This window comes from Lissotriton helveticus, chromosome 8, assembly GCF_964261635.1.
Source record: "Lissotriton helveticus chromosome 8, aLisHel1.1, whole genome shotgun sequence".
Taxonomy (NCBI): Eukaryota; Metazoa; Chordata; class Amphibia; order Caudata; family Salamandridae; genus Lissotriton; species Lissotriton helveticus.
In genome coordinates this window covers 1630073162-1630091777 of record NC_136069.1, presented here as the reverse complement: position 1 = coordinate 1630091777, position 18616 = coordinate 1630073162, and the positions used below count along the sequence as shown (strand labels likewise).

General features: G+C 44.3%; 1 protein-coding gene across 4 annotated transcripts in view; it reads right to left on the bottom strand.

Moving 5' to 3' along the window:
• Nucleotides 1–18616, bottom strand: part of LOC144773580 (uncharacterized) — a 363968-nt gene that overhangs the window by 52837 nt on the left and 292515 nt on the right. For all 4 annotated transcript variants that reach the window (XM_078658704.1, XM_078658707.1, XM_078658705.1 and 1 more), the window contains one exon: nt 14358–14949. In XM_078658704.1, the coding sequence (XP_078514830.1) occupies nt 14358–14761 (404 nt within the window). In that variant the 5' untranslated portion in view covers nt 14762–14949. The remainder of the gene's footprint in view (nt 1–14357; nt 14950–18616) is intronic.

The window sequence follows — 18616 nt, the reverse complement described above, 5'->3', positions numbered from 1 at the left end:
TTTGATGCCATTCCATGGCATGCGGGCCCGCTTATTCTGTTTGGCCCTTCCATAGCGCATGGACCAAGTACATGTCTCCTTACACTGCTCCCAGTTTGCTGAGCTATTTTTTTTCTTCGTTTTCCAAGCACTCCATAGCATTACTTGTGTTTTCAAGCCGTCTCACTTGTGCACATACACATTTACTACTGAAATGCATGCCGATGTATGCAAATAAACGCATTTCTCAAACAGTTGTTAAAACATGCACAGCACTTGATTTTTTTTTTTTGCATGATTCAAAGGTATTGGGGCGCTTGTTCTGTCCTTGATCTTGTCCTAGTGCTAACACCAGTCGATGGTATTGGAGCACTATAAGTGCTCACAAGTTACATTGCACAATGGCACATTCAATGCCCTAGCCCGGAGAAGCTTAGCCCCTTCCATGCTCATGACGAGCTGAGCTCGTCATGAGCCAGGGCGCTCCGGTGCTCATGACGAGCTCAGCTTGTCATGGCCCGTGGAATGCTCAGGTGCGGGGAGAACTCCCCTCCTGTGCTGAACGTTCCACGGGAGCCAATGCACCTGTGACGAGCTCAGCTCGTCATGAGCACAGGATCGCCGTGCCTCATGACGAGCTGAGCTCGTCATGAGCATGCGGGCGCTGTGCGCGCCCCCCTACCCCCTAGCACAGCAGGTGAATAATCCCCGCAGCGAAGGGGTTAAGTGATTTGCCCAAAATCACAAGTTGTTCAGCCAACCACGAAATTCGAACAAGGTTTCCCTGTCAGCAGCTCTGGCCGTTACACCACATCGCCCCCTTCACTTCAAAGCTCCTCAACTGTTTCTTACTACTACTTCCACATTTGTACTGCAAGACCCCGTCAACATCGAAAAAGCATTGGCAAGGCCATGATATCTCGACAATGCCCGACCTATGGGCTTTGTCAAGGTGCATGTCTTTTAGCCATGTTGTCCAGCAGCACATCTGCTGTTCAGTATCACTGAAAGTCACTTAAAAAAATTCTGTGATGCGGCCAGCACCGGCCACGTCATTGAGCTTTTTTGTGTTAGAAGGGGCAGGACAAACTCAACATGGGGGGGTGGGGGTGAAGAAACTCGTCATCGGCTCAATATCCTGTGATTCTGGGTTTCAGTAACTTTCAGCCATGATCAACACCAGATGTGCTGCTGGACACCATGGCTAAAAGACATTCACATAAACAAGATACATAGCTTGGGCATTGCCACCACCAATTGGCTGTGCCAATGCTTGTTTTCTTTCTCATCACAGTTGAGAGTACCTTGAAATGCATCAGTTCAGGACGTGCACTGTACAAAAACCTCTCTTGTATATGTATACTTGAACAGACTTTAACGTTTCTCCATATATAACAACAAGGCAGGTCTCATACAGGGTACACTTAAAACGGACTTGCCTCTTGGTTTTCTTCTGGCATTGTCATCTGGGCAGTGGGGCTGCATGATTGTTTGCAAGTTTAGGTTTTGAAACTATCGCTTCTAATACATGCCACTTAATGCAGTGATAAGGGTATATTGTGAGTAGCGTCCACTACCCACCTGCCGGTGCGCTCAATGAACGTTGAAACACTGAGGTTTCTTCAACAAAATCAAGTTTATTCTTAAAGAGTCTTGTAGTTTTTCAAAACCAATTCTTATTTGAAAGTTTTCATTGATTCTCTTCATCTGATCATAATATCCATCTTATGATACAAATTGCGACATGATTGAAATTGTTCACATCCACCCAATGCATTTCGGGTCATTAGAATTGGACCCTTCGTCAGGGGTCTAGAAATAAGGGTCAAAACAGGACCAAATTAGTTACTCCACTAAAGTACTACATTAATCTAACTCTGTATTGCTAAGTGAACATGCAAATAAACGGTTATCAGTGGGTTACGTGCTAGATGGGGAACTTGTGATGCATAGGACACTGGTGTGCTGACTATAAAACGTGACAAACCTTGAAAATAATGTGCGCTATGTGCATGAGACCAATGAATACCCGCTACCCCGTGTTAAAGTGCGGAAAAGTGCACAAAATGAAACCAGATCGAAGCTTCCACCAGAACGTCAGAATGCCACGACATTGGACAAATAGAGACAAATGAACACAAACACTCACGTTAGTGCCGCAACATGCTGCGTCTCGAAAATATCGAATGATTCACCCGCGAGTAAGTCGCGCTGTGATTTGTGCAAAGAGTAGTCACATGTTTCGTTCTAGTGAACCAATAGGAAAGACAGTGTGCTTTTTGACCCTCACCATGTGACCAGAGTACAAAGGCTTCAAAAGCGGAAGTGTGTCGAAAAAGCCCGTGATCGAATATCCTATGACAGTTATGTGCAATGTGCAATACCTATAAACAATCATGCGTGTAAATAAACGATAGAGTAAACATTTCCAAGATTAGCAAATCTATGATACACAATATGAATTACAATCAAATTCGACAAATCACGGGGGCACGAAGGAAATGGTCAAACCAATGCATAATGAAGCGATATTTTGTATCTACTTATAGAAAGCAGGAAAGTTCGATCCGGTCATTCAACCCGATCGGATGAATGGAATTTAATTTTCTGATCCAAAAAAACTCTGCTCTTAGTCTCTGTTTCAAGGGGTCCATGTCTCGTCGTTGTGGAATGCTCTCCAACACCATGAACTTCAACTGTGATATTTGGTGCCCAGCTTCCTTCCAATGACAAGCTATGTTGGATTTCATGTTGGCTAGCCGTATATTACTTTTATGTTCTGTGATACGGACTTTAATTTTACGTTCCGTTTGGCCCACGTACACTTTGCAAAAAGGGCATTTGATGACATATATACAATTCGTAGTATCGCACGTGCTGGAATGATGCAGTTCAATGGTGTGACCTTTCGTGGGATGTCTGAAAGTTTTTCCTACCATCACGTTATTACAATGCGTACAGTTGTGGCACTTGAGCATTCCTCTCCAATTATCAGTCGCTACTTTCCGTGAGTTCAAAAGTTCTTTGAGATTCTTAGATCTTTGAAACGCGAACGTAATTTTGTCACTGTATAGATCCTTAAGATCCGGTTCAGTTGCGATCAGCGACCAATGAGTATTGATAATTTTTTTTGATTTTAGATGATTCTGCAGAATACTTCAACACACATACAGTCTTTTTACCAGCATCTTTCTCTTTGGTGTGTAACAAGGTTTCTCTGCTCAATTTTTCAACCTTACGGAGCGATGTGTCCAAAATTTCTTGTGGATATCCTCTTTGCTGATAATTGGTTGTCTGAGATTTAAGTGATTCTTTTAAATCAAGTTCATTGGTGGTGATTCTTTTTAACCTGACATATTGAGACGTGGGTAGATGCTTTTTTAAAGAATCTGGGTGAAAGCTTTGGAATAGCAGACAGGCATTCTTATCAGTCTTTTTTGTGAATACTCTGGTGCTGATTACGTTATTGACTTTCATCACTTGCACATCCAAAAAGGAGATACTGTCTTGTTCAATACTATGTGTGAATTTTATGCGTTCATTGCATGAGTTCAGTGCAAGTATGTTCTCAAGTAGTTGATCTTTAGAACCACGCCAAATTAAAAAAATGTCATCAATATAACGCTTGAATGTTACCACATGATCCATCCAAGTTTGGTTACACAGAACCATACTTTCGGCCTGTGGTTCAATCTCCGAACCCATTGGTAAGTTCGTCGATCGATTTCTACAACCCATAGTGCAGCAAAGTGATACTTACATCAAAGACACTACAGCATTTTTTAACCTTCTCAGAACCGTGTCATTAGATCAAGATTCGACATACTGGCTATGTACCATAGATGTTATTTCATTATATACGTCTATCCCTCATGGAGAGGGAATTGAAGCATTGGAATGGTGTCTACTGAAGAGCGATTTGGATCAATCTCAAAAAATCTTCATCTTAGAATTAATGCATTTCGCATTATACCATAGCTATTTCGAGTGGGAAGGACAGTTTTTCAACCAATGCAATGGAACCTCAAAAGGCTTTGGGGGGGCGCCCTCATATGCCAATATTTACATGCAGAAATTTGAGTGGGATCATATCCTGTGTAACCAAACTTGGATGGATCATGTGGTAACATTCAAGCGTTATATTGATGACATTTTTTTAATTTGGCGTGGTTCTAAAGATCAACTACTTGAGAACATACTTGCACTGAACTCATGCAATGAACGCATAAAATTCACACATAGTATTGAACAAGACAGTATCTCCTTTTTGGATGTGCAAGTGATGAAAGTCAATAACGTAATCAGCACCAGAGTATTCACAAAAAAGACTGATAAGAATGCCTGTCTGCTATTCCAAAGCTTTCACCCAGATTCTTTAAAAAAGCATCTACCCACGTCTCAATATGTCAGGTTAAAAAGAATCACCACCAATGAACTTGATTTAAAAGAATCACTTAAATCTCAGACAACCAATTATCAGCAAAGAGGATAGCCACAAGAAATTTTGGACACATCGCTCCGTAAGGTTGAAAAATTGAGCAGAGAAACCTTGTTACACACCAAAGAGAAAGATGCTGGTAAAAAGACTGTATGTGTGTTGAAGTATTCTGCAGAATCATCTAAAATCAAAAAAATTATCAATACTCATTGGTCGCTGATCGCAACTGAACCGGATCTTAAGGATCTATACAGTGACAAAATTACGTTCGCGTTTCAAAGATCTAAGAATCTCAAAGAACTTTTGAACTCACGGAAAGTAGCGACTGATAATTGGAGAGGAATGCTCAAATGCCACAACTGTACGCATTGTAATAACGTGATGGTAGGAAAAACTTTCAGACATCCCACGAAAGGTCACACCATTGAACTGCATCATTCCAGCACGTGCGATACTACGAATTGTATATATGTCATCAAATGCCCTTGTGGCAAAGTGTACGTGGGCCAAACGGAACGTAAAATTAAAGTCCGTATCACAGAACATAAAAGTAATATACGGCTAGCCAACATGAAATCCAACATAGCTTGTCATTGGAAGGAAGCTGGGCACCAAATATCACAGTTGAAGTTCATGGTGTTGGAGAGCATTCCACAACGACGAGACATGGACCCCTTGAAACAGAGACTAAGAGCAGAGTTTTTTTGGATCGGAAAATTAAATTCCATTCATCCGATCGGGTTGAATGACCTGATCGAACTTTCCTGCTTTCTATAAGTAGATACAAAATATCGCTTCATTATGCATTGGTTTGACCATTTCCTTCGTGCCCCCGTGATTTGTCGAATTTGATTGTAATTCATATTGTGTATCATAGATTTGCTAATCTTGGAAATTTTTACTCTATCGTTTATTTACACGCATGATTGTTTATAGGTATTGCACATTGCACATAACTGTCATAGGATATTCGATCACGGGCTTTTTCGACACACTTCCGCTTTTGAAGCCTTTGTACTCTGGTCACATGGTGAGGGTCAAAAAGCACACTGTCTTTCCTATTGGTCCACTAGAACGAAACATGTGACTACTCTTTGCACAAATCACAGCGCGACTTACTCGCGGGTGAATCATTCGATATTTTCGAGACGCGGCATGTTGCGGCACTAACGTGAGTGTTTGTGTTCATTCGTCTCTATTTGTCCAATGTCGTGGCATTCTGACGTTCTGGTGGAAGCTTTGATCTGGTTTCATTTCGTGCACTTTTCCGCACTTTAACACGGGGTAGCGGGTATTCATTGGTCTCATGCACATAGCGCACATTATTTTCAAGGTTTGTCACGTTTTATAGTCAGCACACCAGTGTCCTATGCATCACAAGTTCCCCATCTAGCACGTAACCCACTGATAACCGTTTATTTGCATGTTCACTTAGCAATACAGAGTTAGATTAATGTAGTACTTTAGTGGAGTAACTAATTTGGTCCTGTTTTGACCCTTATTTCTAGACCCCTGACGAAGGGTCCAATTCTAATGACCCGAAATGCATTGGGTGGATGTGAACAATTTCAATCATGTCGCAATTTGTATCATAAGATGGATATTATGATCAGATGAAGAGAATCAATGAAAACTTTCAAATAAGAATTGGTTTTGAAAAACTACAAGACTCTTTAAGAATAAACTTGATTTTGTTGAAGAAACCTCAGTGTTTCAACGTTCATTGAGCGCACAGGCAGGTGGGTAGTGGACGCTACTCACAATATACCCTTATATTTGGAAAGGCACGGCTGACTACGTGCGACGTCTGCAGCGCCAAACTTATCAGTGTTTAACAGAATTGAAACATTTATCACACATTGGAGTGCACGGGGATTACACGTCTTTCTCATTGTTGAACTAGTCACCCTCATCCCAGGTGCACCAAACAACCAAAATGCAACTTGATGATATCGCCCTGTTGACCGCTAACAAAGCAGAGACTCTTGGGTTCACAGAAGAAGCTGCTAAAGAAATTTATGGGCTAATTAAGGAGACCAGAACATTTACTCCTCAAAAATCTACGACCGCACAATTACTAAGACAATTTGAATTCATGAGCAAGAAAGAAATTAACCAAAGGTTGCATGCAACCACATTGATACATTATCACAAGAATCAAAGAATACCCAGGGGACTTAGGATAGCGCTCAAACCAATGCTCTGCAAGAATAGTAAGAAATTCATAGAAAAGTGGTACCAAATCTTAAATAAATGTTCCTTGGATCTCATTTTATTAATTGTTGAAGAACTTGCGAAAGTCTTAACCAAAATTGAAGAAGAAATCAAAACGATTCAACAAGAAATCAATAAAATTCCAGATCTGCAACAAACATTGGATGACATCAACAACAAATTAGAACGGTATGCCAAAGAAGTCAACGAGAGGAAAGTCCGCAAATACCGCAGAGATACTCTTGATTACAAACTTGAGGAAGTGTACACGTGGGCCGAGATATACAATCAGAGACAATGGCAACCCCAAACACAACAGCAAACCAAAAAGCAAAACATATCTTCCTCGCAAGAAAGCGTCGTTTCTGACTCAGATATAGCTAAGTCGAGAAGACCATTGGATGCAGCGACAGCTAAACCATCTGTAAGCCTCACCACACAACAACAACCGGCTTTTTTAGAGATAAGTCCAGCGGCAAATGCTCCACCAATCACAGGAACACTACAAGAAGGGGCAAAAGAAACAGCAGAAGAAATAGCCAAAAGGACCAGGATTCAGATGTCAAAAGCGACTTAATCATTAATATCTCATCTAAAATCCTCACAAAAGCTGAGACGAAACTATTGAATAAAGGAACTACATTTGTTCCCACCTATCATTCAAATCAAACCGAAACCGAAATTGCATTATTCAAGTTCTTTAGAAATTTGAAGTTGAGATTTTTCTTTAAAGACAATCGAGAAACACCGAGCATTGAGACCTGGGACAAAGATTTCAAACCCAAGAGCACATTCTGTGCTCCGTTTTCACCAAAACCATTGAGGCGTTCGAAAGAACGGTTCTATCAGAAGTACAACACATATCATTCAACAAATCCAAAAATAAGAATCTATCAGCCAAAGAATGGAACACCCTCAAGAATTTGAGCAACGATAAAAATCTCACGTTTCAAAAGGCCGACAAGGGAGGTGCATTGGTGGTGATGGACACTGAGTTTTACCGGAAGAGTGTGAATGAGCATGTTCATAACTTAGACATTTACTTACCACTGCAGGAGGATCCCACACAAGAGTATCAATGTACTTTACAACTCATCATAGATCGTGCCTTAGACATGAAATGGATCAGTCAGAAAACACATGCCTTTTTCATTTTGAAACATCCAAGGAGACCACAACTGTACATGTTGCCTAAAATTCATAAGGACCCTATCAGACCTCCATTCAGACCCATAGTTTCGGCCTGTGGTTCAATCTCCGAACCCATTGGTAAGTTCGTCGATCGATTTCTACAACCCATAGTGCAGCAAAGTAATACTTACATCAAAGACACTACAGCATTTTTTAACCTTCTCAGAACTGTGTCATTAGATCAAGATTCGACATCCTGGCTATGTACCATAGATGTTATTTCATTATATACGTCTACCCCTCATGGAGAGGGAATTGAAGCATTGGAATGGTGTCTACTGAAGAGCAATTTGGATCAATCTCAAAAAATCTTCATCTTAGAATTAATGCATTTCGCATTATACCATAGCTATTTCGAGTGGGAAGGACAGTTTTTCAACCAATGCAATGGAACCTCAATGGGCTTTGGGGGGGGCGCCCTCATATGCCAATATTTACATGCAGAAATTTGAGTGGGATCATATCCTGTGTAACCAAACTTGGATGGATCATGTGGTAACATTCAAGCGTTATATTGATGACATTTTTTTAATTTGGCGTGGTTCTAAAGATCAACTACTTGAGAACATACTTGCACTGAACTCATGCAATGAACACATAAAATTCACACATAGTATTGAACAAGACAGTATCTCCTTTTTGGATGTGCAAGTGATGAAAGTCAATAACGTAATCAGCACCAGAGTATTCACAAAAAAGACTGATAAGAATGCCTGTCTGCTATTCCAAAGCTTTCACCCAGATTCTTTAAAAAAGCATCTACCCACGTCTCAATATGTCAGGTTAAAAAGAATCACCACCAATGAACTTGATTTAAAAGAATCACTTAAATCTCAGACAACCAATTATCAGCAAAGAGGATATCCACAAGAAATTTTGGACACATCGCTCCGTAAGGTTGAAAAATTGAGCAGAGAAACCTTGTTACACACCAAAGAGAAAGATGCTGGTAAAAAGACTGTATGTGTGTTGAAGTATTCTGCAGAATCATCTAAAATCAAAAAAATTATCAATACTCATTGGTCGCTGATCGCAACTGAACCGGATCTTAAGGATCTATACAGTGACAAAATTACGTTCGCGTTTCAAAGATCAAAGAATCTCAAAGAACTTTTGAACTCACGTAAAGTAGCGACTGATAATTGGAGAGGAATGCTCAAATGCCACAACTGTACGCATTGTAATAACGTGATGGTAGGAAAAACTTTCAGACATCCCACGAAAGGTCACACCATTGAACTGCATCATTCCAGCACGTGCAATACTACGAATTGTATATATGTCATCAAATGCCCTTGTGGCAAAGTGTACGTGGGCCAAACGGAACGTAAAATTAAAGTCCGTATCACAGAACATAAAAGTAATATACGGCTAGCCAACATGAAATCCAACATAGCTTGTCATTGGAAGGAAGCTGGGCACCAAATATCACAGTTGAAGTTCATGGTGTTGGAGAGCATTCCACAACGACGAGACATGGACCCCTTGAAACAGAGACTAAGAGCAGAGTTTTTTTGGATCAGAAAATTAAATTCCATTCATCCGATCGGGTTGAATGACCGGATCGAACTTTCCTGCTTTCTATAAGTAGATACAAAAATATCGCTTCATTATGCATTGGTTTGACCATTTCCTTCGTGCCCCCGTGATTTGTCGAATTTGATTGTAATTCATATTGTGTATCATAGATTTGCTAATCTTGGAAATGTTTACTCTATCGTTTATTTACACGCATGATTGTTTATAGGTATTGCACATTGCACATAACTGTCATAGGATATTCGATCACGGGCTTTTTCGACACACTTCCGCTTTTGAAGCCTTTGTACACTGGTCACATGGTGAGGGTCAAAAAGCACACTGTCTTTCCTATTGGTTCACTAGAACGAAACATGTGACTACTCTTTGCACAAATCACAGCGCGACTTACTCGCGGGTGAATCATTCGATATTTTCGAGACGCGGCATGTTGCGGCACTAACGTGAGTGTTTGTGTTCATTCGTCTCTATTTGTCCAATGTCGTGGCATTCTGACGTTCTGGTGGAAGCTTTGATCTGGTTTCATTTCGTGCACTTTTCCGCACTTTAACACGGGGTAGCGGGTATTCATTGGTCTCATGCACATAGCGCACATTATTTTCAAGGTTTGTCACGTTTTATAGTCAGCACACCAGTGTCCTATGCATCACAAGTTCCCCATCTAGCACGTAACCCACTGATAACCGTTTATTTGCATGTTCACTTAGCAATACAGAGTTAGATTAATGTAGTACTTTAGTGGAGTAACTAATTTGGTCCTGTTTTGACCCTTATTTCTAGACCCCTGACGAAGGGTCCAATTCTAATGACCCGAAATGCATTGGGTGGATGTGAACAATTTCAATCATGTCGCAATTTGTATCATAAGATGGATATTATGATCAGATGAAGAGAATCAATGAAAACTTTCAAATAGAATTGGTTTTGAAAAACTACAAGACTCTTTAAGAATAAACTTGATTTTGTTGAAGAAATCTCAGTGTTTCAACATTCATTGAGCGCACAGGCAGGTGGGTAGTGGACGCTACTCACAATATACCCTTATATTTGGAAAGGCACGGCTGACTACGTGCGACGTCTGCAGCGCCAAACTTATCAGTGTTTAACAGATTTGAAACATTTATCACACATTGGAGTGCACGGGGATTACACGTCTTTCTACTTAATGCAGTGATACCATCGTAGGTTCTAAAGCGAAAGACTATTTTCGAACTTTGGAAACTTTTCATCCTATGTTTACCTGCAGCTTGCGGCATGGTTTACACGCCAAAGATCTTGTTGCCTCAGGTTTGAACTGTCCGGGCCGAGCCAGACCCCTGGCTCGGCTCGGAGTCGGCTCTCGCTGCAGGCTCGCCCCCTCTACGCGAAGGCATCTCTGCTGTAGGCATGAAGGTCTGCACCTGCCTGAGTGCCACCATGATTTGTGAAGCAGAGGGTACAGATTACTGCATGCCACCTTGTAAACAAACCCCAAAGTCCGCCTTCTAGAGCATCATTCGATAGACTGAGTTATCTAAAGTATGGTGGATGCAGGAGACCCACCGTAAAACTGGCACCGGCCCCATCCACCCCACTGACAGGGCACACACACGTCTGGTTCTCTCCTTCCTACAAGAGACGAGCCTGGCCTTCAACCATCATGGGACACAGTCTAGACTTCATCCTCTTGGGCAAGACAAAGTCTAACAGAAGGAAGTCAGCTTTCCCACAAGGTTTCCCCAGTCTTTCACTGCTGGACCCTGCTGGTGCGGTGACTCTGCAGACTGGGAGCCTAGCAGGAGGGTTCACACCGCATGCGCACGGCTTCAAAAGTAAAGAGAGAGTGAAACACTCCTCATACAGGGGCTGTATTTCCATGCCAATGCAGCGTGTCTGCGCCTCAGCGGCAGGTGCACAACCTGCCGAGCTCTGGCCCCGAGGCAGCATCGCTGAGCGCTATAGAGCCAGTGGAGGTAGACCAGCGCCTGCAGCAGGGCTTCAATGCGCCTTACATGAGATGGTGGGGAGACAAGGTGCACAGTTCAGCACCCGTGTTCTAAAGGCCTTGGGTCAAACTCATCAAACAAGTTGAGGTGAATGAAGAAGTGTTTTCAGATAGGAAAGAACAAATGTAAATAGCCTTAGCCAGGGACATCCCATTTGTGTCTGTTATGAGGGGTGATATTTGAAAATCTTCAAATTGATCTCTCATTTGTTTACTCATAAACGGAAAAACTGTAGTAAGAGGAGGTAACTAAAAAGAGGGTAAGCCCCCCCCCCCCCCCCCCACACACACAGTGCTGTGTGTCCTATATCGTATGGCCTGTGAGGTTGAAGCTTCGGAGCGCACCAACAAGCCTTACAGGGCATGAGGCCTGCTAGCATGAATACAGGACAAGAGCTGGACACAGACCCCGACCAGAGGGGAGCGGCTGGACTCGGTGTGTGGACACCAGAGCCAGGGCTTGGGTGCACACTCAGAGATCAAAGCGGGAACCTTCACCGGTGCTGGGGTGCTGCCAGCCGCAGGAGTGTGGGGACAGGAGAAGAGCGTAGTCCAAGGCTGGGGACATGAACTCTAGGACAGAGCCGGCGTCCCCTTACTGCGAGCTTGTATCCACCAGGAACACCCTCCAGAGGAAGGAAAGGACCAGGGTGCTCTTGAACCAGGGAGGGTGAGGACCCCTTCTGCTGAGTCAGGCAGAATCAGAAGGACTGGAACAACCATGTGTACTGTGGAGACGCGAGCCAGAGGGACCCCAGGAGACCTCCGTGAAGTCTGGAAGCCATGAACTGGGCCCATCTGTACAAGGTGACCAAGTCCCAACCAGAAGGGACTGAAGCCAAGAGGCACCCTGGAGCCGGGAGCCATCCGGCGCCCCTGGGGTGTGAGGGAACCACCAGTGGTCGCATGTGAGTGAGGCACAGGAACTCCCACTGACGCGGCAGCACAGAGGAGTGCAGCGTTCAACTGCGACTCCCAGACTATATATCTTCCATGGGACTGGCCAAATTTTTTTCATTTTGAGCCTTATTTTCATCAAGAAACCTTTGAGTTTGCTAAATTGGTTTGGTAGTTTTACAGAGTGATTTGTTGACTGAAGTGTTATGTTGGCATCACCGATGCCCTAAAGCGACTACTTTAATGCAGTTTTCAGTGTAGGTCCCAAAGTACTAAAAGAGGCTGCCTTAGAGAAACAGTGTTGGAAGAATTTGACCCAACAAGTAACCCAACGTCTTACACTAGAATGTAACACACAAGAGAGAAAACCCAGCACAGGCCTTACATAAAACAGACACAGCTTGGTCGGCAGTCCATCAAACAAAGCATAAACCTCAATCTTCACCAACAAGAGGGAGCATTGTCTAAAAGCCTTCAAGTTCTTGTTATACACAGGCCAAGCCCCCAACATTCCACGATGTCACCAAGCATTCTAGCAGTGACACCATGTGAGCCACAGGGAAATCCCAGCCAGGGAAAAGAGACAAAGATCAAATATAACAGTTCTGCACACACATGACAAAGCCTAGAGGTAACACTTTCAGCCAAGGTAGAGTCTCATCTTTCAACAACATTCATGACAGAACCAGGAGGTCAGAACGTGGCCGACAGATTGATCTCAAACTCTGTTCTTTGCGGCAAGTGTTGGCGTAAATTCCTGGACACGGGCACAAGAACCTGGCTTCCAACCCAACGGTGGCGCATTTCCACATTATCTGCAATTAAGAAAGACGGACAGAGCTCACAATCTGAGCTAGGATATTGGTGTGAAAGGTCAGAGAATTGATTACCACAATGAGGTCCAATATTAGAGCTTGTCCTATCACACATGGATCAGATTTTTCCAATTATGCAATTATAGGAATATCGCTCACTCCGGAGTCCGCGCAGGCCAGGTGAATGTTCTGTACTCCACCCAGCACAGCATCCTTTCTTCTTAACCTTCCTGTGCCCAGTGCACAGTGGCCTATGATGTCTGCATAGTCTTTCCTGGTTGGACGAGTGCCTGCTTATCTATAGGAAGTGATTCACCAGCAGCAGGGACTTGGAGCTTTGACCCACTGAACGCGCCCCGACCAAAGCGAGATACAGTCGCCTGGTGAGTACGGGCCTTACCACGAACTTACGCAACAGCACCTGACCTTAGATGATGCCACCAATCCCATGTCACCACGCAAGTGACGCACAAGATGAGTGGTAGGAACAGAAAGGACTCAAACAAAGATCTTTAGGAGGTGAAAGAACACAAGTGTGGAGGGAGTGAGAAAGACTGTTAACAACAAAAAACTTGAAGGTCAAAAAAAGCTGAGTAGGACAGACACCAAGAGAAGGAGTTACACCATAAACAGTTTCCACCCGTGGTAAAGAAACATCAAATACTTAAATAAGTCCTATCAGCCCACCCATATGGCGGAACATCGTCATTTAGGACCTTCCGAACAGGGTCCATATGTCCAAGCCCAATGATAGTGGCTTAGTCTCTTTAGACCATTGTTCTAAAGATAGATGTATCCTTACCACACGTGGTGCTGATAGAGTGCAGTGCTCAAAAAGAAATATATAATAGTGATTTAAAATGGCGGTCAAAGTAGAAAAATATGTTTATTGGTATCCACCTTGACGTCAAGTAAAAAACAGTGTAATGACAGTGTGAAAATGTCACTGTCCAGTATGCTAATAAGATTAATTTAGGCCAAGTGAGAAAGACTGCTCTAGTGTGAGGCCAAATGAGGGTGTGAGGAAGAAAGATCCCATGGGGACAAGAAGGGGGAGGAGGAATAACATGATTCAACAACTGGCAAGGAGAAGAAGGCATGAAGGTCCATGTGGGAGAAGAAGTAGAAAGTTGGACTGAGAAAGATCTTGAAGGGAGTTAGAAAAGGAGAAGGAAGGAAGGAAGGAAGGAAGGAAGCATAGGCCATGCCTAAGTTATTTATGGTCTAGGTCAGTATATATGGTCGTAGGAAGTTTCTAGGAACAACAAACAGTAAAGAAGAACCCTTGAGAGGTCATTACCTTTTGAAGGCTTCGTCGGGGTCCCTTTCGCATTGGTTGGCATCCAGCACCCCCTGCAGCGAGGGGTCTTTCAGCTTCTCCTTGTATCCCTGGATCTGCGGACACGCCTGGATCTGCGCGGCCAGGCTGCGGATGAACTCGCGCACGGAGAGCGTATGGAGGCTGTGGGCCTGGCAGAAGTGGTAGGCCAAGGTCCGCGGTCCAAGCCTCACCTTCTGGCCTTGATCCGAGGTGGGCCACAGCACCTCGGTGCACAGCGCCGTCTTTCCGCTGCCGGGGCCGCCCGTGACCAGGACCCCGCAGTTGCGGCCACCGCTGCCGCGCCCCTCCAGGCAGTGCTGCAGGCGCTGTAGGGCCCATTCCCGGCAGAAGAACGGCTTTCCCTGCAGCAGGCTGGCGCTCATTTCCCCAGTGCCACCACTGTTGGTGCCAACGCCTGGCCACGGCGCCCAGTGGGCATGCTGGACCACTAGAGGTGCAGGTGAGGTGGGCGCCGTGGGCCTAGGACCTCCTCTGGCCTGGGAAGTGTTCGCTCTCTGCGGGCGAGGATGGCTGGGCTGGGGATCTGCAACATGTCAGGGCATGAAAGGACCTAGAGAGAAGGAGAGAGAGCAGAGGTGTGAGTACAACAGGGCCAGTCGCCGCTTAACGCCTTCAGGGCAACACAACTTTCAGCAGAGTGACAAGCAGCAGGAACAAGGGACCCAAAGAAAGTAGGACTTCAGAGAAACACTGCCAAGCTCAATAGACAGCACCAAATCACACACACAGCACAGACAATGGACAACAAGCATTGGCTGAGACAACCCAGGCTCAGACAGAGCTGGGAGCTTCACGCAGCACAGCCAGTGCACAACAAGCATTGGCCGAGACAGCCCAGGCTCAGACAGAGCTGGGAGCTTCACACAGCACAGCCAGTGCACAACAAGCATTGGCCGAGACAGCCCAGGCTCAGACAGAGCTGGGAGCTTCACACAGCACAGCCAGTGCACAACAAGCATTGGCTGAGACAGCCCAGGCTCAGACAGAGCTGGGAGCTTCACACTGCACACCTCACACACGAACAGCAACAACAAGAGTGGGTCCACACACCTCTCTGCCTGCCCACCTCAAAGCAGACCAGCAGCACCCAGGCCTCCAGACAAGGGACTGCACTGGGAGAATTTACAGTATAGGTGATAAAAGTAAAGTGCTTCTCAAGTGCAAACAAGTCATTTACATTCCCAACTTACGTATTCTGTGACGAGTGCAAGCATTGTTCAACTGTAAGACTGGTAGTTTTTGGGCTAATCCATACTTTCTTCCTAGCTAGTATTTCGTGTACATGAAAAGAGGCATTTATACTTTAAATCCGATAGTAAAATGACTCCTTGTGACATGGAGCAGAAAGGCTGCTGAGCTGAACATTTTACAAGAAAAGTGCTTATTAAAGGCGGCGGGTAGATTCCTGGCCATTGGATGCTCCCTATTTTTTTTATTTTTGTTTTATTTTGGGAGAATACGCTTGATTTTTATGAAATAAAATGGGCAGATTCACCACTCATCTGGAGCCCTCATAGGAACTCAAATCTGTCTGGAGTCATACAAGGCTTTTAAATTACTAGGGCCCCACAACCCCCACTGCGAGCACACCTCAAACCCAACCAGCAGCACATGTCAAACCCAACCAGCAGCACCCACTGCTATCCCACCTCAGCAGCCACACTCTGCATTAATACGAAACTTGGAGATATGTATTTATGTCCAGGGCTCCAACCACCCACCTCGCACCATCCCATGCAAGGCCAGCACATGTAAAACCGAACCAGCAGCACACCGCAAACCCAACCAGCAGCACCCAGTGTATTCCCACCTCAGCAGCAGAACTCGGGGATATTACAAACTTGGCATAGTTATATTTGTCCAGGGCTCCAACAATACACCTCACACCACACCATGCACTACCAGCTAATTTCAAACCCAACAATCAGCACATGTCAACCCACCCGGCAGCACCCACTGCTACGCCACCTCACTAGCAGCAGCACGCAGGGATATTACAGAACTTGGAGATATTTATATATACACAGAGCCACCACCACCCACCTAACATCACCCAGGCAAGGCCAACAAAGGTCAACCTTAACCAGCAGCACAAGTCAAATCCAACCAGCAGCAACCAGTGTTATCCCACCTCACCTGCAGCACTCAAGGACATCACAGAACTTGGAGATATGTATATACATGTACACGTCCAACACCACCTACCTCACACCACCCCATGCACTGCAAGCACATCTCAAACACACCCAGAAGCACAAGTCATAGCCAATCAGCAGCATCCACTGCTATCCCACCTCAGCAGCAGCACTCAGGGATATTACAGTTAAGTTTCGCAATTTGGAAGGGATGTAAAAGGGGAGCTCCTTCCATTGTTAATCAGTGGTTTGCTACCAGAATTCCAGTTGTAAACTATTGAAAAGGCAACCAACCCCCCAAAGGCGGTGGAAACTGAATAGCCAAGGGGCAGAGTCCCTTTGGGACTTGGGTTGGCAGCCTCAGAGGGAGCAGCTAGGTACAGGTGAGAGAAGACGACCCTCCCTGTGATTTCAAAATAGAAAGGTTTAAAAGAAAAAAGTTTTCCGCTCTGGAATACTATCATTGGGCCGGCGGTCTGCTGTCCCTCGAAGACCACCATCCAGGGGTTTACAGTGGCCACAAACCGTCCGCAACCTGCCTAATAAATATGAATTAGGCTAATCATACTGCGAGCCCCTGTGATCATTATTTTGCGAACTGGCATAGGTCGGTTCACCAAAGCAGATTCAATATGCAAAGTGCGACCACTTTTTAGGTCGAGCGTAGCGAAGGGACCTCTAGTATACTTTAGTATACTTTGTAAATGGGACAGGGGAGGTGCACGCGCTTTCCGTCTCGGATCTCGGATTTTACCTCGTGAGCGCGCATGTGTGCGAGCGCGACTCTGCCATGCGCTTTGGAAAACGAAACCTAAGAGCCGCGCGACGTGAGCTGTCTACGGTAGAAGCTCAAGCGCGCGGCTCTTAGGTTTCGTTTTGACTTTTTATCTGACCACTTAAAACCCTGCTGTCTGTGCTTCTGTTCAGCGCCTTGACCCTACGCGACATGTATATGGCCAAAGAAAATGTGGTCACGCAAAGAGAGGAACCGCGCGAGCTACGGAGGCAGCCTGCCGTGCCTCTCTACACCGGGCCCGTGCTGCGTTTTCAATACTGGTGAGAGCTGATGGCGGCTGGGCATGGGTGGGTAGCCGACAAGAATGCATGCATACAGGCTGCCATAATCTTAAATTATCCGTGCTATGCGAAATCAATAGAGTAGAGAGCGACTTTTCACGACATTCAGCACCCGACACACTCAGTCCTCATTTAAGACGGCCTGTGCTACGCGAAACCAGAGAGTTGTGAGAGACTTTAAACTACATTCTGCGCCTGTCACACTTAATCCTCATTACCGTTTTTGCAGGCACATGTTCACACATGGCAAATGCTAGCTACCGCTCCCTATTTTGGAACAATACTTTGTCTTGGCTGGTGGTCGTTTTTATTTTTTTATAGATTTTTTTTTTATAGATTTAATCATATACTTACAGTAAACATCAGCAAACAAATAAAAGCCCAAAGACTGCTCTACAGAGTCTATTTCGTGAGCTAAGAGCATTGACCACAAACCAGTAGACGACTTACTCAGTGTCTTCTACATAGAGACAACTCATTGCCATTGTTATTTGTAATATCAATACATCTAAGTCATGTAAATACAAAACATATTGCATTACAAATGCTATAGGTATCACATTTGCGAAAGTTATAACTATTGGCATTGTAAATGACAAAGCTATTAATTTAGCTATTTAAAAAAAAAAAAACATAAATAAAAACTTTGCCATTTACAATACCAATAGCTCAAACTTTCCTAATGCGAGACCTATTGCATTGCAAATGCTTGTTGAGAATGGAATCTTCGTACAGGACACTCATGGTTTGTAAAGTAATTCAGGACACACCCAACATATTTCATCTTCTGCACACCGGGTTTTAAACTGGTTATTCAGGGATGTTTACATTCCCAATAACATCTAGAATCCATATTTCTGCGAGTTTTGCAGTCAGACTTCAGCAGACACAACCTCCAATGTATGTGTTAAGTAAGCCATGGGAACCTATAAAATGAAGTTCGGTACATGAATGTGGGTTGTCTTATAAATGTGAAATTCGGGATCATACAAATAGCACAAACTG